Source organism: Aptenodytes patagonicus, chromosome 10 (genome assembly GCF_965638725.1).
Source record: "Aptenodytes patagonicus chromosome 10, bAptPat1.pri.cur, whole genome shotgun sequence".
In the NCBI taxonomy this organism is placed as follows: Eukaryota; Metazoa; Chordata; class Aves; order Sphenisciformes; family Spheniscidae; genus Aptenodytes; species Aptenodytes patagonicus.
This window is the reverse complement of record NC_134958.1, coordinates 20129800-20156019: the sequence shown is the minus strand read 5'-3', so window position 1 is coordinate 20156019 and position 26220 is coordinate 20129800. Positions and strand designations below refer to the sequence as shown.

At 40.8% G+C, this 26220-nt stretch overlaps 1 protein-coding gene across 1 annotated transcript; it reads right to left on the bottom strand.

Moving 5' to 3' along the window:
• Nucleotides 1–668: 668 nt before the first annotated feature.
• On the bottom strand, nt 669–11996 carry LACTB (lactamase beta). The gene is made up of 6 exons (XM_076348386.1): nt 11739–11996; nt 10654–10720; nt 8172–8362; nt 7464–7809; nt 5799–5964; nt 669–3352 (listed from the first exon to the last, which is right to left on the bottom strand). The coding sequence occupies exons 1-6, from the start codon at nt 11994–11996 to the stop codon at nt 2809–2811; spliced, it is 1572 nt and encodes a 523-aa protein (XP_076204501.1). The 3' UTR covers nt 669–2808.
• Nucleotides 11997–26220: the final 14224 nt, after the last annotated feature.

Sequence of the window (26220 nt, the reverse complement as noted above, 5' to 3'; positions counted from 1 at the left end):
ACCAATTTAGTATACATGCCTTTTAAGAAAAGTACAGTTTTATGTCAGTGCCATACTGTGTTTTCACAATAAAGGTTAATTTAAGAGCAAGTTTATCATGAAAGCTGCTCTTAATTGACCAGTTTCCCACACTTAATGCCAGTCCATCAAATAACTGGTTGCAGAACAAAGATCAAAGTAGCAGTATTAATTCACTTGTGACCTGAATACACATGCTAAGGCCAGACTGATTCCTAGTCTCCCATATCTCTGCCGCCTTCTCCTCCACCCTAAGAGATAAGAACTCATGATTAAGTAAATACCAAATCAGAGAAAGTCAGTGACCCATTTTGTTCCAGGTACTAGAAGATGAAATTTAGACATCGTAGCATCTCCAATACCGTACATGTGACAACAGAGGTTTTTTAAAAGCCTTACATTGCAGGGGATACAGTAAAAAGAACATGGTACGCATATAAAAAGTTGGTGGCTAAACATATTCTATGAGGGGAGTGAGACACTGTCATTAATAACTTGGTGTTAAAAATGCCTTAGACACTTCTTACCATTATTCACTTTCATACGTACTTGAAATATTTCCATTTATTAGTGGTTGGACATATGCAGACAAGCATAAAGGTAAACCTACACCTTCTACATTCTGAATCTTTGTCTAAACCCAAACACAATGGTCAGTGAGTGAAACTTGTTTTCTCTCAAATATGCAAAATGGTTTTCAAGAACAATAAATACCATTTGCAAAACAGATGCATCATACAAGAAAAGTATGTTATAAATCCTAAAATAACAGCGTACTTTTCAGATTTTTCTATATTTAAAACATTGTATTCAGTCTATTTCTATTCATGTATTCTTCAACATGAAAACAACTCAGAACTACTTACTCTTGTTCCCTGTGTAAAACAGGCAATGACTTCTGCTGCTCAATGTTTACTCAGCTAGTAGGTGCTCAAGACTGGGGAAAAAAAAAATGTTGCTATTGTAGAAGACGCTCACGTCCAGTACTTATGTATTGGAACTGTCAAACAATTTCAAAGACTTGAGTGGAAGAGTAGGTAATTTATTGCCTGACCAAATGAAAGTTTGTTCAGAAAGGTTCTCTCTCTTGTCGCTACTGATTTGATATTCTTGAGATAAAGACAACCCATTATTAATGAATAAAACAGTGAAGTTTTGGTGAGTGGGCCAAAAAACCCAAGCAAATAATTTAGGTGTAAGCTTTTACTGTTCTAAGGCACAAGAATGGTTGTAATTATGAAGAGTACTAAACCAGTCCTACTAGCTTCAATTAAAAATGTAGGTAAAACACCGACACTTCAAGATATTAAATTTCCTGGTTTGTCAGTCTTAGGTAGTAAATGTTGTTATCAATCATAGGCATACTGGGAACAGAGATGATAGTATGTTTTTCATCACAGGGCAGGTAACAACTATGAAGTTAATACAAAAAGCACTAACTTGGGAAAGAGGCAGGTAAGGCTATCTTCTGCCAGCTGTTATCTAAGACATTTTGCTCCTTAAATTCAGAGAAGCAGAGCTGCTAAACAGTGCAGGGACGTAAGTATTCAAACCTTTCCTGAAGGATATTTTGTTTTGCCTCAGCCTGGAAATAGTCTGATATAACTGCAGGGCACGTGGGGTGTGGTTAGATCTTGGAGATCTTCCATGCCATCATGGAATATATAAAATTAACATATTCAGATGTTACTGTATTCCTATAGTAAAATTGAAGATTAGAAAATGCTTCTTTGGAATTCTATCACAATTTCTTGTTCAACCTTGTGCAAAAGTAACTCCTTGAGGCAGGTCTCCAAATGGAAAAAAGGATGGTTTTCAAAAAAAAACTCTCAAAGTCTGTGAGACTTCTACTACTGGCTTCAAGAATGGGCTTTAAATTTTATGGAGTTATTCGAGTTCCTAATTCCAACATCTGAAGGAATATCTACATTACAGAATACAGTGCCATTTCTGGCTACCAAAGTTAGCATGTGTATCATTCAAAAACAATGAGACAGTTTGACAGCTTACCATGTTGTGCTATTCGGGCATATTTGACTGTGGAAATAATACCCTTTTTTCACAGTAAACTAGTTTCACACATTCTCTGTGTCCAATAAAAATGGAAGAGAGACATCTAAATAACAAAAAGATTTTTACTTGCATTACTCTAGCATCATTCTTTTCTAATTCTTAACAATCCACAGCTCTGACAAAAGCGTACGTCTGGTATAAATCTGCATTCTGGAGGTAGCTTTGAAGATTTGGGTTTTGTTGGGTTTTTTTGCTTTTTAAGCAAATAAGCACTATGTGAAAAAACAGAAATCAACAGTAAAACCATTTTTCTTTAAAAAGTAATACTGAACAGTTTTGGCAGACTGGAACTGTGAGAATAATGAATTACATCTTTGTGTGCTCAAATCAAGATGTGAAATTTTTCAGAAGTTTAACATTTAAGGTAGACAATTTGTTGTTGTCCTTCTCAGTGCAGGAAACCAATACTAGTTTTTTTAATCTTGGTCAAGTGCTTGACTGGATGAGGAAAAAACCTGCTAATGTAACGATAATTTACACAGGTACTACAGGAAGTCAAATTTGACTGTTACATTCTCCTTTTCTGTAAGTTAGGAACTTCCCTGAGAGATGAATTCCAGTTACACGTAAGTTTAGCACCACTAGCAGAAGTTAATTAAGTGAATTTTTGATGCTTTTTCTTCACGTATTCTTAGTGATCTTGGAGTCCAATTACATCCTTCTCCATTTGTTTTTCATGTTTCAGTACAGTGAGTTCAGTTACACGTATCTCTTTTTTTAATCCATATATTGCGCCCATTTTTCTTTATCAAATTCCCTTGCAATCTTTAAGGCAGTGCTGTTGAGTGAAACTGATTGCATATTACAGATAATACTAACAATTACTCCTCTAGGTGGTGCCACTAGCCCAGTATCTATAGCTTCAGAGTCCAGCTCTTCAGGAAGAATTAGGAGGACGCTACTTGCCCCCACTGCACCACCCGTGTGAGATGCATAGTGCCTCTGCTGTCTGCAACAGCCATATTGTTGTTTTTTCTCTACTACAGCCCAAGCCATTGCGTATTTACCATCCCTGTCCCATGATACTTCTGTTTTTGGCACTGGGGTCCACATCATTGCGACTGTGTCTGTTTTGAGGTACCCAGGAAGAAGTTTGCCATTAGTATTTTTAAATTGTCCGGCCTGATAACTGTATAACAAGGCATTTCCAAATTTCAGAAGGTCACCTACTGACGACAGAAAGCCACCACCAGCCCACTTGTAAGAGTTGTCCACATACGGTGCGTTTACCAGCCGTCCCTTTTTGTTGTAAACATAACACCTAGAATTCAAGAAAATTCAACTTGTCATTCTCAGATACTGCGCACAACTATTTTAAGTTCTCCTACCTTAAAAAAGCAAACTGAGCGTGTATTAGCTTGTTCTCATGAAACGTTAGAATTTTTTAAAATATATTTTTCTTAAATATGTTTCTTGTAGAAAAATCAACAAGGAATTCAGATGGGAAAACAAAAAATACGGTGACTTCTTAGGTTAGAAGCTTAGGTTCAATAAAAGTACTAATCCTTCTACTTACTCTTAGGATATACTAAGAGTAAAGGCAATATACAAGTAAAAAGATGTGACAGAAAGCTATAGATCAGCCAGCGCAGGATTTTTCTTAAATCACTGTACTAGATTTAAAGTGTTTTAAGAAAGAGGAATCCTCAACCACGCCATGATTATCAGACACCGAGCTGAAATTTCACTGCTCTGAGACAGTAGTTTCCATTTATGATTGATTTCCTCCCACTGCCCCATTACAGTTGCCATATACAACAACAACTGAATATTCTGGAACTACTAAGACAAGTGAGAAGCATGAAGGAGTCTTGCAAAACCTGTCATTAAAATACAAATTAAAAACTACCAACCAGAACTGCAGAATGAACTATCAGGAACAATACAACAGGAGTGCAGACCGAATTATGCTTTTGAAAGAAACAGTCCAATCATGACTGGATTCATTTCATACAACATACGAAAAGGAATGTTGAATAACTCTATAATCTGATTAATTTCAACCTTTGGCCTTTAGACCACAAGACGTCCATGTACTACCTGGAGAGTTGTGAAAAGGAACCACACACACACACAAAAAAAAAGGGGGGGGGGGGGGGAGGGGCAGGGCAAGCATACTATCCAACAGTACAGAGATACATTCCCTGTCTAGTCTGCACTTATATTGGAAAACTTTTAGGGAACTTCTGAAAGCCGTAATACTGAAAATCAGAGGTTGAAGCAAAGGAAGAGATGAACGGTCCAAGACTACCATCAACTCTGCCAGTGACTTGATTATCTCGGTGTCCCTACAGTCAGTTTTTCAATCACAATAAAACCTGTTACAAAGACGCTGAAATGCTTGACTTACACCTCTAAAGATCTAGAACGCGAACTTTTACACTTTTTCATGTCAGTGAAATACAGTATAACCAAACCATTAAACAAACCACAACATGTCAATATGTTCTAGTTTGAGGCACCAAGCTAGCTATTTGTGGAAGCAAAACCATCACATTAGCATCTCAGTTTTGCTTAACAATAAGTAGCCCATAAAAAGACCCCCAAAACAGCATCTGGCCCAATTCTTTCATCCCTACCATACTTCAGTTTATAAAAGGGTTCATATACACACATATATTTAAACGAACTTGACTGTACAAGCTTGATAATTGGAGAACAACACTAGCATCCAGATCTACAGCCAAAAGAGCCTCTGAAAATTTGCAAGCAAAATACCAGCACAAAGCATCTTAGAATACAGCAGTAAAGCTATCTCTAAAACACTACAAACTGCTTTGTGTGTGTGTGTGTGTGTGTGTGTGTACACACACTTTAAATATACACTTACATGTAAGTACTATAAACCTTGGATTCAACATGTTCATCACCATTTTCATTCTTCGAGAGCATTTTAGAAGCCAAACTTTTAAAAAGTTTGAGTCTCATTTTCATAAGACTTTTTCCATAACCTGCTTTTGTGATTCAGTTAGAATTCTTCTCCTGCACCAAAATTTAACATGTGAGTCAATAAATGAATTTCAGAGCCCAGACAGGTAGGTCAGTAAAATAAGACTGGAGAGAAAGACAAGAAACTCTGCCCTTATATTGGAATGGATTATCCACAGTTACATAAATTTCTCTGGGTTTTTTTTGTTGTTGTTGTTTTTGTTGGTTTGGGTTTTTTTTTTTTTTAAGTTATTAAAAAGAAATCAATTGGTCAAGCATGTTCTGTGTTAAACAGAATTTTAATTCTGGTTAAAATCAATACTACAATTTAATTTATGAAAACCTGGTGTTACTGTGAGACTATTACAATTCATGGAACTCTTAAAAAGTCAGTATATTAAGCAAAACAAGGTAACTATATATTCTAACATAATCTCCTAGTGACTCCTTTATTTTACTCTATTTACACTTACCTGCTTATTTGTACCCAAAAAAAAATGCAAACTACAAAGTCACCCCTGCCACTCTCCCCCGATATATACTCTTACAACAGGAAATACTTATTTCCTATTCTGCAATTTCACATGCTAATTACAGAACCAATACCATAATGCTGACATAAAATCAGTTACATGACTAACTTTGAAATAACATAAGCCACTTCATTTAAAAACCTGGGGAAAAAAAAATAAAAATCACACATTCTTAATTCAGTTGGCTTAATAAAGATAGAAAGAGCAACAATTGTTGGGGGAAAAAAAAGTTTCATCCTTGTTTACCTTGCTCTGTTATATATCATTGCTTCATTATCATCTAGTACAGTTGATAGCATATCCAAATCACGAAACATTTTTAGCATATAATCTGTAAATTTCTGTCCTGAAACTCTCTCCACAACAGCGCTTAAGAGAGTAAAGCCGTATGTTGAATACAAGAACTGACTACCTTGAAGAAACACAATGAGAAAGGGGGGGGAGAAAAGTTAGCCACATGATGCTTAAATGGAATCTGAAGGATAAAATTTAAGTAATCACATGTGCAAATAAAACTATATATAGCAAATTAAAAGACTCCCCCTCCACCCCCAATTTTAATATGATATGAATCACAAGCTTATGATACTGGGCGCTAGGAATTTCTGTACTGCAGCAGACACAGATGCTTGCTAAGTGCAGGTAGCTCTGAGAACAGCGCTAAAAGATTTTCAGGGATCTGCATGTACAGCCAGGTCTCAGCCAAGATGTGAAGACTTGACACTTAACATCCTTTCCACAAGATTTACCGTACCAGTTCTAACAAGGATGTCTGGATTTGGAAAGCTGAAGCAAACCATAAAATTACTTCTTAAAAGACGCTCACCTACGTGACTTGTTTGTGTGTCTATACCCGAGAGATGGAAAGACAAGGACAGTACTCGCCCAAGGTTTTCAAAGGTCTTGATCACTTCTATCATAGTGTTTCTAGTTCTAGTTTTCTAGTTCTAGAATATCCTGAAAGATTATATGAACACTAACGTGTATTATTTAAGACAACAGAATTTATTTACAAAACAGTGTTTCATTTTTTAAAATCTCATTCTTGCGCTAACACCTTTTATGAAACATCTACATATAAAGCAACTGCCGAACTGCCTACAGTCGAGACAGATCTCTTACTTGAAATGGTTCCTAGAACTCTCCAAGTGGTTAACTTCTCCCCCTTCCTACCCCTCTCCCCTTAAATGCACATTATTTACTGTTTATCAGCAATGCGTATCATTTGCCTGTTAACTTAACTCATTTAGAACTTACACCTGAAGTTCCTCAAAGTCCTTTCTAGAATTAACTTGAATAATTCCAACAATAAATAACCTCAACAATTCTGTGATTCTGTGGTCTTTCTGTAGAATTTTTTAGCTCTGGTTTAGTGCCTCACTAAAATTTTTTGCTTTTGGTTCATATCTAGAAGGCCCAGAGCATGAATACAGCAAGTTGGTATCCGCTTACAAAATACTTTTTTTTATCTGGGACTCTTTGTATTACCTTTTAAGTCTTGGCTACATCACATGTTGAACCTGCTGGATTATGGTGCAGATACATCATTAGAAGTATCTATATAAGCACAATTCTTTAAGTCAGTAGATTGGTAAAGATATCTATACAAGACTGTTATCTAAAACTGAACTGCTAAAATCCTGACCAGTTCAGTCTTCAAAAGTTACATCAGTTTTAAGACAATTACACGTCCAGATGGTTTGTGCGAAAGCCCAAATACTTCTCCGTTGAGCTTTTAATGGGGCACAAGAAAAAAAAAAGGGGGGGGGGGGGGGGGGGGGGGCAGAACAAAACAAAAACCCCAAACAAACACTCTTTACTGGACTCTACTATCCTCACTGCACGTAAAACAATTTGAAACAAAAATTTCACCAGAAGAGCACATTTTGGTCTAAATGAATAGAAACTCACCTGGTTTAAAGAATAAAGGATCATTTTTAAATATCTTCAGTGATTCAATCACACTTTCAAATTTTTCCTTCAAATAATACTCTTCTTGCTCAAATTCCTTGTCTCTCCTGCCAGGTTTTGAATTTCGGCTTTTTACCTCACCTTCATGTTCTTTCCTCGGTTTGACAGAATCAGTCTTTTCAACGCCTTTTTCTTCTTTTTCTTTTTGTTCTTTATCCTGATAGGGTTTTGTTAGTTTAAATGCTCTGTTTGCCTTTTCCTTTTCTTCCTTCACTTTTGTAATATCTTTTTCATAGTGACGAATCCCACTCAAGTGTGAAACTAACAGTCTTGTAGTAATAGCAACCTAGGTAGAAAGGACAATATTTAAATGTGAGCTCTCTTCATTAAAGATATGATGCACACTAAATCACCAGAAAAGCAAAATTCAACATGACGAAGAACAGACAAAGATATAAGACCTTTTAAATACCATGTATTAAACCCAGTTAAAATACATACATGTATATGCACATACTACACACTTGATATAAAACTGAAGATCCAAATTTCCAGTGCTGCTTTTTCAAGCAGCAAACATCAGTACTCGTCTAAATGATTTTTGCTGTTTTACAGGAATAGGTCCAGATACAGGCACCTGTACACATATGGCTGTGCAATGACAGGAACAAAAATCAAAAGAAGTGTTACCAATAAACAATTACATACCTTTTCACCCTCGTAGACTTTTTCTGGAAATTCAGGGACGTATTTCTGCACTGGAGCATCTAAATCCAGTTTCCCCTCTTCCCACAATTTAGCAACAGCCATCATTGTAAGACACTTGCTAATACTAGCAATTCGCATGATCGTCTCTGGCTTACATACTACACGATTCTCTACATCAGCATAACCCAAACCTTTAAGAAAATAAAAACACTGTGGTAAATATTTTATATAGAGACATGCTGAATTAATTATTTGCAATGAATTAGATTTACTGGCTCCCTAAAATGTTTTTCCTCTAGCTATACTGGGACATGAAGCATTGGACTATCCCTGCTCCTGCTTCAATTAAGTTAACAACATTTTAAGGTAGTAGGAACAGTTAATCAAAGCCCATTGTATTGGCCAATGGCATCCCAAGTTACTGATTAAGACTACAGAACAAACCGAATGATAAATGAGATTGAAGATTAAGCCAAAATTTACACTACTGAGGTCAAATATTCAATGTAGAAAAACTAAAGAGACCAAAATCTAAACAGTAAAATAACTGACCAACAGTCATAAATACTCCTTTTATTGTTCTGACTTAATGGTTGAAACAGTAAAGGGTGTTATTTTATCAATACAGAAATTGAGAAAGGAAATCACTCACAAATTCATAGCAACTACCTAAGCTGTAAAGCTTCACTAAACAGTGGTGTTATACACTACGTTTCAACATCACTCAGCATGACTTCAATTAAAAGATAGCTTAATAGTCTCCATACCAGTGTTTTCCTATGTAACCAACCCACAAGTCTGGTAGCAAGAACTGGAATTAATAAGTCATTATCAAGCTCCCATACTAATCTTCAGTTTGAGCTAGGTTTGAAGAAACTGTGCAAGTAATGTTGCAGCATAAAAAGCAATGAAATGCAGTAATGACATATTTGCAGTTTTCAATACAAGCAAGACCTGCAAGCTATGCATGTCTGTCTACACAAAACTGTAGTCTAATAATGAACTACTCGGGGAAAAGAAAAACTTGCTAAAATACAAGAAATAAAACAGATGACATGTCAGTTGCCCAAGACCCTTTCTTTTACGTAAAGTTGCTACTCGGGTGCTTGCCTGGTGCTTGTGAACGCAGATGCTGTACCCCTCAGTGAAAACACCTTCCAAATCTCAAATCACTCCTATCAGTCTAGCAAGAGAGCGGGTTTAGGACCGTGGTCATAGAATACATGCAACTTAACACCTGTTCCTAGTTTTTCCCCCCATGAAGAAGGGAGGAAGACAACAAAATGAGCCAGAAGTCTGCTAGAGCAATGTTACCCACCTCCCAGCTGCCTTACTCAAGGCAGTGTTGTTCTCTATACCCATATGCAGCAGGGTACAGAAAGCTCTGCCATGGCTTCTGCTCCCACATGTAGTTGTCTTGCTAATCTGGCAGTCCTGGTGATAAACCACAACCCTGGCACTAGTTCCCCCAGGCACTTTCCTGCATGTCAAGGAAGGGATTCTGCAGAAGTCTTATGAAAACTTCTGCTTTCATTGCTAGGTAATTTGAGACCAGAAAAAGCTATCTGATTTGAGAAAGTTTGTGATTAAGTTTCTAGTGCAATTTTCTTATTAGGCCACATTACAAAAGGTACCAGAGGCTCTCCAACTCACTTCTGTCATGATGAAAGAGAAATGAAAACCTATAGTCAGCTTTATACATATGTAAAAGTTAATGCAACAATAGACTGTCGGAAGAAAGTTATTAACACCCTTACTTACAAAGGGTTTTTTTTCAAATTCTGTAACACATTAATGAAATATGTTGCCATTTACTACTACTGTTTAAGTTGTCTAAAAAACCCAAAACACATTATGAAAATGTTTCTGAAAACAGACGCACAGTTAGGTGGGTTTTTTTTTAAATAAACATCAAATGTCTACATGATACGAGCAGTACTAGCAGACTCTATTTAAAACTAAACCGTGTAAGCAGAAAAATCACTTGCAGTTTCTGGAAGGATGACACCTGTTAAATCTCAGTACCTTCCCAGCAAAAATCTACACCTCAGCCCACAAATGGGAGACAGATCACCAGATGTGAGCCATTATTACTTCGACTATTAAGTAAGGTCCTGTGGGGAGAACAGTTCTTTACCTCCTATACACAATTCTACCAGACTGCTGTACAGCTGTATGCCTAGTGTGTAAGTATACTCAAAGACCGATCTGACAAATTAATGGAAGAAAAGTCTTTAAACGTAACTGTTGAGATACACTAGCACATTCAGGAAGTTAATAAATTATTGATTCCTGGAAATTATTGAAGTTTACCAAAGAAAGTATCACTTCATACTCCCTAGGCACCTGTTTCTGGCCACTGTCTGGAGATGGGACATCAAGTGGATGAAATTCCAGCTTGATCAGCGTGTCCAAATTGTTCATTTTTGAAACGTTCATCGCTTCTCAACAGCGTGCACAACTACTACTCCCATATACTAACCTTCTGACCAGACTTCCCTTCCATCTACAGAAACTCCAACTAGTATACCTGGGATTCCTGCTTCATCCTGTCAAAAAAACGGACAGAAGACATTAAGAAGGATCTTTACAGTTAAAAAACACCTTCTCCCAAACCCTAAAAATGCAAAAGCAATCCTACAAATAGACCTGCATATTGTTGTCACATTACAGTTGAAATTTTGTCGAATACTACTTGGGCTGAACTGGTAAAAACTGCTTTTGAAAAGCAGACATTTTAATCCAGCAGCTGGGAAAAATATATCTAACAACAATAATAATCTAAATAAAATAATTTATTTAATAATTTAATTAAATTAGCGATCAGGACATGCAAGAAACACTGAACAGAAACAAAACATTACAGAGTTAATATGCAACACGCAAACTGCATCATCTATTAGCAAGCAGAATTTCAAAGGAGCTTTGATTAGATTTTCGAAGTAACTACAAGGTGCTTTTTAAACAATCCCCTTGCCTCTCCCTCTCCTTCCTACAGCCTTTAAGGCCTTCCCGTGTTCTCAGATACCCCGCCCTGCACCGTACTTCCACCAGCTCCCCACATCAAGCTCTGCCTGGCCTAAGCTTCCCAAGCACCGACAGCCTTCGCTGACGCTACATGAAGAAAAAAAAACCAATGAAATATTCCGTAAGACAGCTACCGTGACATTCAGCAATTCGTTTGTGATCGCCGAGCGGGAGCCCAACGAGCACCCGCAGGAGCTGCGGGCGGGGCGGAGGCCGTGAGCGCCCGCGGCGGGGCAGGGCGGGGCGGGCGGGCGGCAGCGGCTCCTCACCGATGGGAGCCCCGGCAGCGCGGCGGGGTCCGCCCTCCTCCTCCAGGCGCGGGGCGGCTCCTCGCAGCACGGCGCGCACCGCACGCCTGGCGGGGCCCCCGAAAACGTTCCCCCCACACAACGCTTGACCGAAATCTCTTGCAGCGATCGCGAAGTCCACGGGAACGAGATACAAGCCCGCCTCCCCCCTCACGGAGGTGAGGGCTGGCTCGCACAGCACCAGACACGGGGTGAGACCCCCGGCTCCCCTTCAGCCCCGCTCGCCCAGCACCTTAATCCTCCGCAGCAGGTCCCTGCTCCTCTCGATGGCCGCGCCGAAGCCCCGAGGGGGCGGCAGCGGGTCCGCCTCCGCCTCCTGCCCGCCGTCAGCCTCGCAGCCCGCCGGCGTCGGCACTTTCACCCCCAACGCCAGCCCCAGCGCCAGCCCCCAGCCCCAGGGCCGCGCCCCGGCACCGCCGCCCCCTCGCCGGGGCGCCGACAGCCGCCCGGGCGCCGCCGCCCGCTGCAGGGCCCGCGCCAGGCCGTACATGGCTGCGCCGCGACTCCCCGCCACCGCCTCACCGGGTGCCCGCCAGGCGGCCCCAGCCGCTCCCGAGCGCTCGCTCGGCCGAGCTCCGAGCGAATCGAGCGAGGGCAGCCGCTCGTCTCACGGCGTGGCGCGGCTCCGCGCCCGGTGGCGCCGGGGCCGGGGCCGGAGCCGGCGAGGCAGGCGCGGCCCCGGAGCCGCTCGGGGCGAGCCGAGCCCTGGCAGGCCGCGCAGGCTGCGCTTCCCGGCGCCCCGCAGGGCCTCTCCCGAGGGGCGGCGGCGGGACCCTCCCGGCATGCCGGGCTCGGGCGGCCGGGAAGCGAGCGGAAAGCGGTGGCGAGGAGGACAGCGCAACTCGCTCTTCCCCAGACTGGATTAACTGCAGGTCAAAAACGGGCTCGATCTGACGAGCCGCTCGCCGGTGCCGTGGCGGGCAGCTAACGGAACGGCCCTCCAGCCGGGGCGGCGGCGGGCCCCGCCGAAGGAGGCCCGGCCGGCGGCCTCCGCCCCGGCAGTCGGGCCGCTTCCCCGGGGCTCCTCACGTCTGGCTGGTGAAGGCGATGGTAAAGCTGGTTTGCTTAACCACCAAAAGCCACCTGTGTGTCCAAATGCAGTCACAGGCAGTATTTGGCAACATGAGTCAAATCCCTGTGAATCCTTACCAAATCCTTAATCCTTAGAAAGAAAGGTTTTAAAGTACAGTTCCTCTCTGCCGGGTAACTGGAGCCCCCGCCAGACCCCCCGAGAGCTCAGCACCGCCTGCCCCTTCTGATGGAACTAAGTTTGTAACTCCTGCCAGCACCAACACAGTTCTGACAGAATAAGCTGGTTTTAACCTACACTTTCATTGTGCTGATGTATAAGAAAAGGATAGAGAGAAGATGAAGGATACTTCAAGCCACGACATAATTTCTGATCTTAACTCTGCACTCCACAGCAAATGATTGCAGGATCAAATGAAAAAAGCCTGCTGCTAAATGTATGCCAGGCAGAAGTAAAGCGGGGCAAGCTAGGCTAACACCAAGATAAAACCTTTTACCTGCAAGATGAGCATATTTGATCTAGATTAGTGAGGAATTACTTACTTACAAACGTTGCGTTTTCCAACGCTGCTTTGAGAGTCCAGTTTCAGCCTAGATCAGTGCCGATGGCACAGCAAGCATTTGCGCACAGAAATAATTTTTCCATGTAGTTGCTCTCTTTAGACTGAGACTACGGAGAGATGACAATGCCCTCCAAATGGTTTTAAACTATCTCACAACCTTCCACATATTTGGTTTCCAATAAACTTTTAATAGCTCTAATGACTTGAATGTAGACTGAGCAGCAAGCTGAAGAGACTGAAGAGTGACCAAATAGTGATAATATTACTCAAGAAGGCAGAAGGAAAGGATTTTCAGTGCATCAGCAGATTCAGATTGACAGGTAGGCAGCATGTCAGCTAGATTCAAGTCCCATCCAAGGATACATCCAATAACCAGGACTCTCGTAAGCTTTGCCAAGCGGATGAGTCTGCAGATTTGGGATCCTCACATCAGCCTTTTATGACAATTAAAGAGATTGTATGTGCCTAATGCAAAAGCAAATCCAGAGCCACTCAATGCTGTCAGCAGAATTGTTAGTCCACATGTCTAACTGGAGCATCAAAATATCTTTAGTAGTATGAAGATACTCAGTCATCCCCTTCCTATATGTCATTGCTGTGAAATTACTAATTGCAATGATGCTAGAGCAGATGATGTTAGGTCCAAAGAACGTTAAAAAAAGCCCTCATTAACAGTTCATTTCAGTCTTTTCTTAGCACTCTTATTGTTCTTCTTTTGGATTTCAGACTACCTAGTCCAATAGTCCAAGTGCAAGAGGGGAGGACAGGGAGGGACTAGTTTATATGAACGAAGCATTGCCGTGGTCCAAGATGAGTAGAAAATTCTAGAGGAGATACCAAAAGCAGCAGAGCCCTTGGCATACTATGGAGAATGCAGTGGCATCCAAACAGTTGAGAAATGTTCATAGTTCATGTTCTTTTTAACTGTTGAAAGTCAGTCCTCTCAAGGGAATGCCTCAGACCGGACTGTTCTAAGGACCTTAAACCCTGCAAATCACAAATAGATTGACTGGGATGTATCATTACTTAGCAATGCAGAAAGCTCCTTGTGCAGAAAGCCCCCAGTGTCCAGTTTGATGGACTGTGCAGGCGTCTGCCATTTCTTTCTTGAAGATTTTCTGGGGTACAATCACCTAAAACCTGTTGTATACGTGTCGCAGGATTCTTGAACAGCTGCTAACAACCTTTATAATGGCGACTCCATAAATGTTATAGATGTTGACAGAGAATACAACAGCTTAAACAACGCAAAAAAAAGAGCTATACTTGTAAGCAAAAGTGGGGAGTCTGTCCTTTTAGAACGCCGCATATGCTCTCCTAGGAGAAAATTCTGAGATGCTAACCTAGGGAGTTCAATCTCCTTCATGTCCGATGATCTCAAAAACCGCAGGATTCGGCAGGAAGTCAGGCCAAATGGCTTTCATGCGTGAAGTCAAACGCAGACCAGATGCTACACTTTTCACTGCAGGCATTTATTTCTCATTAGCATTTTCTCAATAAAACTCCGTTGCTTATCACAGTACAACTTCATACCCAACTAGTACAAGATGCTGTATTTACTTTCTCGTAACTCATTTTCACTGTGTTAAACTGTCTCTGGAAGCGTTTTGCAGCAGGATTCTGTGTATTCTTACATTAACCTGCTCAGTAGGAACACTCTTTGGCATCACACTTTTGAATGGGCCTAAGCCAGAAATGGATCTTGACATTTTTCTGATTGCCTTAATGAAGAGCTTTGTATTAAATCCTGTAGCACAACATGGCCTGCGGTTGTCTGTTGTATCTTCCTCTAAGCTGCTGTTTTTGTTAACTTTGAGTTGAGGTATCAGGCTTACAAGGTTTTGAGAATATTCTACTCCCACTGATAGCAATAGAAAATGAAGACAGCAAGCACTAGGCTAACCCAATTCTAAATTTAACAAAAAAACCCCATGCTTTTCTTCTGTCCTCATCCATCAGTCACTTAGAAGTATAGGCACAGACTCTCAGCTGTAATCCATCTTCCTTGTGTAACACAGCCAGAAAAGTCCATCTGGAGACCCCGCTGGCATGGTGGAAAAACTCCACATGGTTTAGCACTACACCAGCTGACTTCTCCTCTGCTCTGCCTCCTTGCCAAGTTCAACTTACCAGATTTGAAAAGCCTGTGTGAAGAGATATGCCTTATTCGGATGACAAAGAATGGCGTGACACAATGGGTCTCTCAGCAAAGCAGGGCTGTGCTCACTCACCTCAACGCGGGCCAGCTTTAGAGTCTCACCATCAAGAATCCTTTAAGGTTTTATACCCTTTGAATAAGACAAACACCAAAGGCTCAGTAACATGAGACCATAAAACAAAGTGCTTATGTATCTTCCTAGTCATCTTGCTCCTAGTTGTACACTACTGTGTTTCACTGGCTTTTTCAAAATACTGTGTGAGCTGGGGAACAACAAGGTGGGCGGTAGCTTTTACACTGTTCTGCAGTGGTGTAGCCCACCATCAAAAGGTGTAATATGCTCATTCTGCTGCTGGTGGTCAGCAATATGTGGAAACACCAGGTATTTGCAAATCATGAGGCTTCATCAGTATTTCCTAAAACATGACTCTTAAAAAAAAAATCTACAGGCATTTCGAAAACAACTTATTCACTTCTGTCAGTCCTCCGCCATTTCTGCAAGTGCTTCTGTGGATCCTGATGTCTCAGCAACGTTTAGCAGATGTTATTATGGCTGTTCCTGCTTGTAGGTCTGGACTTTGATCTCGGTATTTTTGCTATGATGATCTCATTTGCTTTTCTAGCTCACCAACGTGGCGAAATTCTACAGTCTGTCGTTAACATTTCCATTGAAATTGAAAAGATGGGTAATGTTTTTAACAAACAACATCTAAGGTTTGAATGACAGGAAACAAGTGATACCGATTAGTATTCCCCTGATAAAGGGCTGGTCAGTTCTGAAATCGTAAGCCCAGCTCTGCTCTTTCATCCTGTTAAATACCATTTAGAACTGCCACAGACCCAAACTGAAGCTTGCAGGTTGAGTTTGCAGGAAGGGGCTCTTAAAAATTTAGGAAGTAGCAGTGTAAGGAAACTCCTTTGTTTTCTTTGTTTGGATTTATTGTGAAACAATGAAATGTTCCATCAATCCAATGGATTCCAATTATTCCAACTGGATTCCAATAATTAAAGATTGTAACTTTTGTAAAGACTTCTGGATCTAAAAATGTTGAATCTAACGGAAAATAATTAACAGACCAAAGCTAGAATTGTCAAAAATTACTGTAATTTACATTTGTGCTAGATAAAAGGAAGAAAAATAGGAAAGCAGCAATTAAAAAATATTATCTATGTTTGTATACATAGACATGGGGAAAATAATGTCGATGGAAAATGTAAAGAGTAAAGGGATAATGATTCCCTTGATCATACCTAATGTTTCTCAGTACAGGAAAGATTTAAAAACAAACCCCTAATTCTTCCTGAATTTGAAAAGAAGACATATAAAGGGAATGTTAGATGAAGAGAGAAATCAAGCTCTGCTTTCTCTCTCTCTTTTCAGAAGCAATTTCATTTATTCAAGAACCAAGAGACAGAATTTTTATTCCCCTCTGGCTTGAAGCATACGTACAGTAGATGGCAGTAAGAAACCTCATCAGTTTAACCAGTTGTTAGCAAAAGGGGTGTCACTGTGTCGTGGTTTAACCCCAGCCGGCAACTGAGCACCACCCAGCCGCTCGCTCACTCTCCCACCCCCGGTGGGATGGGGGAGAGAATTGGAAGAGTAAAAGTGAGAAAGCTCGTGGGTTGAGATAAGAACAGTTTAATAATGGAAATAAAATTAATAATAATAATAATGAATATACAAAGCAAGTGATGCACAGTGCAATTGCTCACCACCCGCTGACTGATGCCCAGCCAGTCCCCGAGCAGCGGCCCCCCCCGGCCAGCTTTCCCCCAGTTTATGTACTGAGCATGACGTCCCATGGGATGGAATGTCCCTTTGGGCAGTTGGGGTCAGCTGTCCTGGCTGTGCCCCCTCCCAGCTTCTTGTGCACCTCCAGCCTTCTCAGTCGGTAGAGCATGGGAAACTGAAAAGTCCTTGACTAGTGTAAGCACTACTTAGCAACAACTAACACATCGGTGTGTTATCAACTTTGTTCTCATCCTAAATCCAAAACACAGCACTGTACCAGCTACTAGGAGGAAAATTAACTATCCCAGCCGAAACCAGGACACACGGTCTTACTGAACTGAGTTGTTATTAGATTCCTCACCCACGTACATTTTTTGTTTGGTCTTGGTCAGTATAGCAGTTCTCAGAGTATTATTATTTGCTTATCAAATAAGGTAACACCTGCATGATTACAGTGTATGTACCATTTCAGTAACAGTGCTAACCCTACCAATGTGCACCAGTAACATTCTATGCTAGGACAGTTAGACCCAGCCAAAAACCAGGCATCCCTTCCCCAAAAGGTACATAAATAGGTGCACACTCACAGCTTTATTTTGAGATTAAAGTCTTCCCTGAGTTGTTTCTTTTTTCTAAACTAAGGTCATGGGTGGGTGAATTCTCCAACAACTTAGCTGAGAAACATTAATCAGGAACAAATCTTTAAACATGTAAGATGTCTGGACCAGGAGAAAAAGTAGCATTAAACAGTGGGTCTTTAGACACTGAGATCAACATGTTTATCATCAGCTCTGCTTGAACTGTGATTCAGATATTTGTTAATCTTCTTGAGGAGTTTAGTTAAACATGATGTACTTTTTCTACACTACACAGGAACACTGATCCTGTTGTTGTCACACCAGCAGCACAGTTGTGCCATGTCCACGTCCCCATCACAAGTTAACAAGGCAGCAGTGGTGGTCCTCAAGCTCAACTAGGAGCCCAGCAGGGCTGGCCCTGCCCTCCAAGCAGCACCTCATACCCAGAGACTTGTGCAGCACCACAGGTTGGCGACTTTTTTTTCTTTTTCCCCTCAACACACACACACACCATAAAAGGAACATAACTCTCCTTAATTTATTCCATTCTTTCTGTGTACTCAGGATGTGTCACCTGGGGGTTGTTTACTTTCAATAAAACAGAATATGAAAGAGTTTTATAGAGCCACATTGTTACTGCCTTCGTTTTACAAGTTGCATGCTGTCTGACACAGTTCCTAGAAACAATAGGATGGGAGTTCGGGAAATATTTTCCATGTCAGGGAAAGGAATGCTGAAAAGACCATGCTGTGGTTACAGACCAGCCAAAGGGCGCGCACATTTCTTTTTTTTCTTTGCAAAAACATTAGTTTTGAAACTCCAGTTTCTCAGCGGTTATTTCCTCATACTTTTAATTCAGGGCCTACTTTAAACCTCTTGGGACTCAGAGGAAAAATAATTGTCACCAGCTGAAAGTAAGTAATGAAGGAACATTTGTGAAATACATCAGTGTAAAAAAGAGAAAACCACCACCCCCACCAAAAAAAAAAAAAAAAGAAAAAAAAAATAGAAACCATACAGAATTATTTCCTGTTTTTCCTGAAGTTATTCTCCAGGCAGCAATCTCTTCTGGTAGAAAACTGAGCACAGAGAGGACTGAACAATTTTGTCCCTGTGAATGGCTTCACATTTATCATTAGAATTCAGTTGCTGTGTATAACCTTTTTACCTTCTCCAGCTTTGCTCCCCACTCAGTGGGTAGAGGTACAATATACCACGGAAAATGATGGCTTGTGTAACCGCTACTCACACAATGCAACAGGTACCAGACAGCATCAGTATCTTTGACTTTTCCAGGTGTATCTTTTCAGACTGAAGTATGTTGCTTCAAAACAAAGTAAGAAATCATGGAAGGTGTAAATCACCTAAAAGATTAAACACATTAACCATAAGGTATTGTTCTGAAGCTCATACGCCTAAAGATACAATTATGAAGTGCAGGCGCTTAGGAAAGCTTTCTGGCTTGCTCTAGGAAGAGCTCCTCACAATTGGGTAATAACTACTTCTCTTTCCACCCTTTCTCCCCAAAATATAAAGCTCAACAAAATGAACAAGTCCCAGACAACTATGCCTCAAGAAATGTGACAGCGAGAACTCTGACTGCCTGACACTGACTGACTTACTCGGGAGAGAAGCGGACCAGGCAACTGCAATCAGTCATCCTGAAGCGCCAGGGTCAAGTGCCACCTCCACAGCAGGCGTCTACAAGTCAGGAAGAAAACAACAGGCACGTTTGCTTTGACAGATACAGCAGCAGGAGGCAAAATGTGTTTCCAGATTTTGTATGTGATCCTGAGGCATATCCCTGTGTGAAGAATACAGTCCTGATTTGCATTTACTGTCTTTATCTGTTCTTCTAGATAGAAGACTCTAGATCCTTCTCAGTATCTATTCTTCTAGCAGTTTTTCCAAACCATTCAACATTATTTGAAGCTCCAGCATGTGTTTTTACTGATTAACTATTGTCATAAGCAAATGCTTCTCTGCAGTTCACACCAAATACTCATCCAGCTATATGTGTATGCTGGTTGCCAGCCCACTTTCCACACATCCACTACTATGACTATCCGTTCTAGTTTCATCTACCTGTGGCTGCAATTACACCTTCATTTTGCTCTGCAGACATGTTCTGTGCCACTAAAAATGCTCTTCGTGAGAACTGAGCATAGATAGCTTGAGAAACTGCACGGGCTAGTAAAAAACAGGAAAAGGCCTCTTATCAAATTAGTAACATCTCAGATATTTGGGTGGAGGCATTTGGCACTGGGCTTACGTATTCTTATGGGAGTGAGTCCATGCATACTACAAACTCCATTCCTTTGCTTCATATTATTGTTCCCAAGCTGAGACATATTTCAAAAGAGCCTCTCTGAAGATGTGTAAGTGCACAATTACTATATGCTACACAGATCAATAAGAAGGGATTTTGCTCTATCCTCTTACCATACATGTAAAATAAATCAAGTTAATAGCATTTACACAGATTTATGCTGCAATAGGATCATTGCAAAAACTAAAGTAGGTATTTCCTTTGTACCTTTGCATGCAGAGCTATGGAAAACAACTAAGAAAATTTGAAAAACTTCACTACTGAGGGAAGATGACTGCTTGGGATGACTGACTTCTGCAGTAAGCAATAAGTGTGGGACAGTTTGCCCCTCCTGCCAATTGGAATAACCCATCAGCTGCTTGAGTTGGAAATACTATCATTTCTTTCTTTGACCTTGAACCAAACCAAAACCACTTCCATGTTTTAGATGCTATATATATACTTTCTGGTGTATAGCAGTGTATGTCAGGTACACATACACACACTTAACTTACAGTTTTACTTCAGCGTGATTAACATTACTCAGTAGAACAGTTTTACTACCTGCATACTCATCTTAACGTTGGCCTCTCAGCTTGGATTCTTTTCATCCCTTCATCTCCAATAAAAACAATCTTGTAGTGTGAAGGTAAGCAAGATATTGATGCATGCATCAGGAGAGAATCAAACTCAAGCTGTACTGATGCTGGAGGGGAAGCTGTGCTCTACTTAATGGATGACGACATTTTTTCCAAGTGGTGTAATGAAAGTTAACAAGTTCCTACTCGACTTGGTGCCTGTCAAATTTAAACAACAGGTGTGAGTAAAAAGCATTTCTTATATGGACAGCTGGTGTTCTTGTAAATTCTCAAACAGGAAAATAAAATAGAAACTAAGAGAAATCCCCATGTTGTCTGAGTAATGTATCTATAACTGAAAGTGACACACTTAGTTTTGCTCTTCACACTGCAGTAGAGAGTAATGTCTTCATTATTGCTTCAAAGGCAAAACAGATATGGGGAAAAGAGGAACTGGGAAAACAAATTTCAGAGCTTTCTGGTTTTACTGTAGTTTAAATAGGGATTCTGCAATCTCCCACCTTTAATACAGTATGCAGGTGTCCTGCTCAGATCAAAAAGAACTGCTCAGCACCTTTGAACATCAGTCTCTTTCTTTAGAAACTGAAATATAGCATTGCAATCCTCACTGGGGACAGCTGGTTTTTTTTAAACCCACATAGCAAATGTCACAGCAGGTAAAGACCCAGCAACTTTGACACAAGAGAGCACTTCTCATTGTGCAATGACTCTATAAAGCTCGATTCTAAAACACTGAGACTTTGCTCTAATGGAACTGTTTGTTTGACTAAGGCTTAGTCAAACAGGCAGGCCTTAGCTGTATATACTCTATATATGCGTATGGCCAAAGTTGTATATGCACTTGTGTGGTTTGGTAAAATGACCTTCTTTAAAACAATTTAGCTAAAATGACACAAACCCCTCTACAATCTGCACTCAATTTAAACTTGGCTTTTATTGATTTTCCTTAATTAAATCCAAACTGTTAAAAGCAAGTGATTCACAAAAATAATGGATACAGAGTAAACCCTTCCTATCAGTTCTTTTGCTAGCTGCAGTGTTCCTAATGCTAGCAGCACATACGCTGATGGGGAAGCAGAGGGAGGAGTCAATAACTTAATTGCTCAAAACAGCAATAATCTCTGCTTCTCCTCCACAGACAGAGACATATAGGCCCGTGTGCTTTTTATTTCAATTTACAACAGTAAGTCTCAGCCTCCCATGGATTAACAACAGGTTTGGGTCCCTTGGGCTGCCTCTTGTATCCACAACCCTTCCCACCCCGTTGTTACTCTCCAGGAAGTGCCTTGCACTCAGAGATGGCTGCATGTGAATGTAGTAAGAGCACGCACACATTTGCTACATGTTTGCTAACTGCTGAAAAGTAGCAAAAAATGGTGTGTGGGTTGTTTTTTTTTTTTAAAGTGTCATGATTTCCTGGTTATGGTAATTGATAATAAAGTCCTAGCATAGAGAAATTTAACCCAGATTCTGCCATTGTGGCGAGAGCCCCTGAGAGAAAGGATTTTTATCGATTTTTGCGGGAAAAGCTCCTGCATATTGTACTTTAAACCCAGATGAGGGGTGACAAAGAATTTGCTGCTACCTGGACTTTGCCAGCCACCTTCCTCTGTGGCAGAGGAATGCGGTGGCTCCAGGAACACAAGCGGGGGCTACAGGAGCAGGACAAGGCATAACTACACGGCAGCATTCAGAGGGGGAGGATTCATTCTTCTGTAGATCACCTTCATGCTGTCTATACCCTCCCGACTGGCCTTTAGCCCCCCTGTGCAATTCTCTCTTATCGTTTCCCTTTTAGCTGCTTTCTCACCTAGTTCATCTTCTAGATACATTTTTTTTTCTGGACAGCCTACACAAGTTACATCATCCCTGTAGCCTATTTTATAATCTACGTGTGTACAATAAACAAATAAGGAAGTAGTACAGCAATCCAGATTAAGTGGAAAGAAGTCTGGCAGGCTCCACCCTGCTGGCTACAGAAAACCATAATCCAGGAGATTTTGAAGCATTTTCCCAGACTATTTCTCCAACTAGTATTTTTGTCAAGAGAAACATGCAAACTATTGGTGGACGTTCCAAGAAATCCTCTATTTTTAAACTGGAAACTCACACAGATCTTCATGTTAATATCAATACCAATGTGTCCTACGCAAGTTAAAACAACTTACCAGAGTTTTGCAGTTTCACCTTCCTGATTATTCTTTCACAAATTCTACTGTAGAGACAGACACCAGACCTGCATCATTTTCCTCAGTGGCATGGACAACTATCACTAGGTGTTAGGCCTTTGCAGGTTTTATCCAAAAAAAACAGTTTTCCATGAGCTTTGGCTGAGACAGATCACACGGACACTTCCTTGACTTTTCTGTTTGAATCTCAGGGCAAAAAATGAAAACAATATCGATGAAAGGAATAATCCTGAGAAGCAGATCATGGTCAGGTCCTGGAATAGAAGGCATTCAAAATACTTTGGAGGATCACGGCCCCAAACATATTTCATCCCTTTATACCCATGATCCATATACGGTTGCTGTACACAAATGAGAGAAATGTTCCCACAACCATGCATGCCAGTATGTTATGACATGTGGTGCTGTCAGCTGCAGCTAGGTCTGCAGGACTTTTTTTTTTTTTTGGTGTTGGCTCTATTTTTTTTTTTTAAGGAAAAAGATGCTGTTTAATCTTTATCCAGACATTCCTCAAACCAGCGAAGAGACAGGAAGAAACCAGTGCTGAGGTGCCCTTAAAAGCCATAATATTCAAATCCAGAACACTACGTAATGTCCTTCCATTTCAGCACATTATGAGTCAAAGGAGAACAAATGGGAAGGAATAGTTTTTTATGTGTCTGTAAGACTTCTATCTGCTTCTGTTTCCCATTGTTTCTGCTCTCATATAAATTATCTAACTGGGATATCTAGATTGCTCACTAAGCTGCTGTCATTGTGAGGGGTATCCTGCATTTATGCATTTCTCAGCAACAGCTTACAAATTGGCAAGGCTATGACTTACGGAAAACTAGATAGGTTTGCAACTGAAGCCAAGAAGATTATGCAAACTTCTACGGATTTTCCATACTTTGGAAAGAATACAACACACACTGAAGAAAGTAAGTTACACAGCTTCCCACTATTAAAAGGACCTATTCCTGTGTGCATTTAAAAAAAAAAATCCATAAAGATAAAAAGCATTATCCTTATTTTCTCTACTGCTTTGACCTTTTTGCTGCAATTCCCACTTAATCTTTCACTGATGCTCCTGTTTTATTATTAAAAAACTCAGAAATTAAAAAAAAAAACAAAAAACCCCAAACACCAAAATGAACACCTGAGGAAAAAATACTCTATTTTCTCAAGTGCTGAGCCTTGTAAAAAGTATTATTTCCCCCCCTCCTTGTTTTTATGTTTTAGTTGGCTAATCGCTTTCTTCTTTTGCTGCCACTAACAGACATTACAGCAGTCATAGACAGCCCAGTGTAACAGATATTCCCGCAATATAAACAGTATAGCAAAGTTTGCCAACTTAACCCAGATTTTGAGCAGCATCAATGACAGCAGAAATTGGTTAATATGCGTAATACCTTACAGATTCACATTTCTCAGGTGCTAGAGCTCTGAGAGGCAGTGCTCTATAGGTGCAGGCTAAAGCGTTAGCCTTGTTTCTTAAAGAAAAGGGACTTACGTGTCATTCTTACCTCTCTCTCTCATCCCATTCAGCAACTCTTGAACTGATTTGACTAGTTTTGACCACACAGAATTCTAAAAGGAAAATTACATTTCTGCAAGTTTTGTGAACGTAAGGAACCACTAAGATAGAAAGAACATGCCTACGAGCATCCTGATGGAAGGAAAGGCACACCCTACAGCATGTCTTGCATATTATTAGACATCAGAGAAATCCCATGAAGGAGCAAGAGACAACACAAATGTCTCAGTATCTGGAAAAAAATTCATTGCAAGTTTACAACCAACCATGAGACATGAATCTGCAAGAAGGCAGGTTTTGCCAGTTCTGGTGCTCTCAGAACTACTCATTTCATTAAGAGAGGACAACTCACAAAACAACCCAATTACATAGCATGGCTGCACGATAATGGTGTATTTCAAACTGCCAAATGTGTTTTTGCATTGAAGAAAAGGGTGAGTAGCTCTCTAAACTGAGACACACACCTGCAGGAATGCTGAATGATGCAGGGTTCTGTAATTTAACAAATTTTTAGAATTAACATTTTGGACAAAGTAGCTGCAAAAGGGAAAAATTCCCATCATTTGGAATGGGGTTAAATCAGAGCCCAATTTATTTATTTTTACAAGCCAATGCTTTCTAGCTTCACTGAGTTTTCTCTGATTAGGCACTGCATGCAAAGAGTCCATAATGGGTAGTGGCTTATGATAGACGGTAGAAACAGATTTACCTGCTCCAGCAAATACACCCATATGCCTATTTACGTGTCTGTTGCTAGTCAGCAAAAAAAGCCACTTGGTGTGATTCACCATTATGTTCACTGCTCCCTTCAGCTCTCCTTGGAACTGGAAAGCTTTTATTTACCTGTTATGAAGCTTTATGGATTCATCTGCAACAGTGCACTTCAGGGAAGTCTATTTTACAAACATTTTTTTCAGATTATTTCTTATCTCTTTGCTTGCACATGCTTGCCCTATTAGTGGTGACATGATCTCATTAACAGACATTAAAACCACAGCCTCCTCCTTACCCTTACACACAGTAAGAGGTGAATTCAGATTCCCCAAACCACAAAGCAGTTTGTGGTCTCCTGGAAAGCAAGCAATTTTAAGCAGCAAACAAAGGGTCTGACCTCACTCAGACACATTGTTTAGGACCCAAGCACAGACCATGGGACCATAAAACCAATCCAGTGGAGCAGGCAGCACACTCAGCTGTGTAAGACTCATGGCCAAGTGCCAGGAACTCCTCTGTTCAGCTCCCAGCACAGCCTCCGATTCCCTGGGTGGCCTTGGACCCTACCCTACAAACTACTACCCAGCACCGCACTTCCTACTGAAGTAGCCCTACAGCACCACTCAAAGCCACGAGCACATGGAGGCTTGAACTCTTGGAGCCCAATTACCTGACATGTCATCCTTGTGCTAAGGAAGGAGAAAGAGATTAGAATAACTTACCTCTGCACAACTGTTACTTGGAGCTTTAGACTGTCAGCCTCCAGTACAAGCTTAAGGCACTGTAGGAGCCTTGTAACATGTATTTTGCTTCCCAAAAACACTTAAAGGGAAACGTGAAGCCAGGGATCTCATCCTTTCTGTTCAGGATGACTTGGCAGCAGCCAATGAAACATGCAAAAGCTTGTAATGTTACTAAGTTTTCCCTTTCATAATGCATTCAAAAAAAGCCAGATGCTCACACCAGTACATCGTCCCTCTGACTCCCATTTAACCTGAAATTATTATGTATTACTTTACCCTTTCACCACTACACCAGCTGCTGAGCAAGTCACTTGTTCTTCAGTTGCTTGCTAAGGGTCCACTAATGGAGATGCTTTGATGATCTGGAAGGTTATCTATACCTGTCTCCTACCGAGCTCCTTGTCGCTAGACAGCATCAACTTTCAGCCATATACTACAGAAAAAGGAGTAGGAATTATTTTTTAAGTTCTGAAGTTGCCCATTGACAGACCTCGTAATTCAAATAAAGATACCTACACACGTAGAAATTAGCAACCAGTAGTGAAAAGTTGGGTGAAAGGATCTCTCATGAACTTGACACAT

What these genes read in the sequence shown, in the direction of transcription:
- LACTB (XM_076348386.1), bottom strand. Translation starts at nt 11,996, where the DNA reads ATGTACGGCCTGGCGCGGGCCCTGCAGCGGGCGGCGGCGCCCGGGCGG. An exon ending in TCCTTTATTCTTTAAACCAG is followed by an intron (nt 5,965 to 7,463) that starts GTGAGTTTCTAT and finishes TGTTTCTTCAAG; the next exon opens with GTAGTCAGTTCTTGTATTCA. An exon ending in ATGATATATAACAGAGCAAG is followed by an intron (nt 3,353 to 5,798) that starts GTAAACAAGGAT and finishes CTTGAATTCTAG; the next exon opens with GTGTTATGTTTACAACAAAA.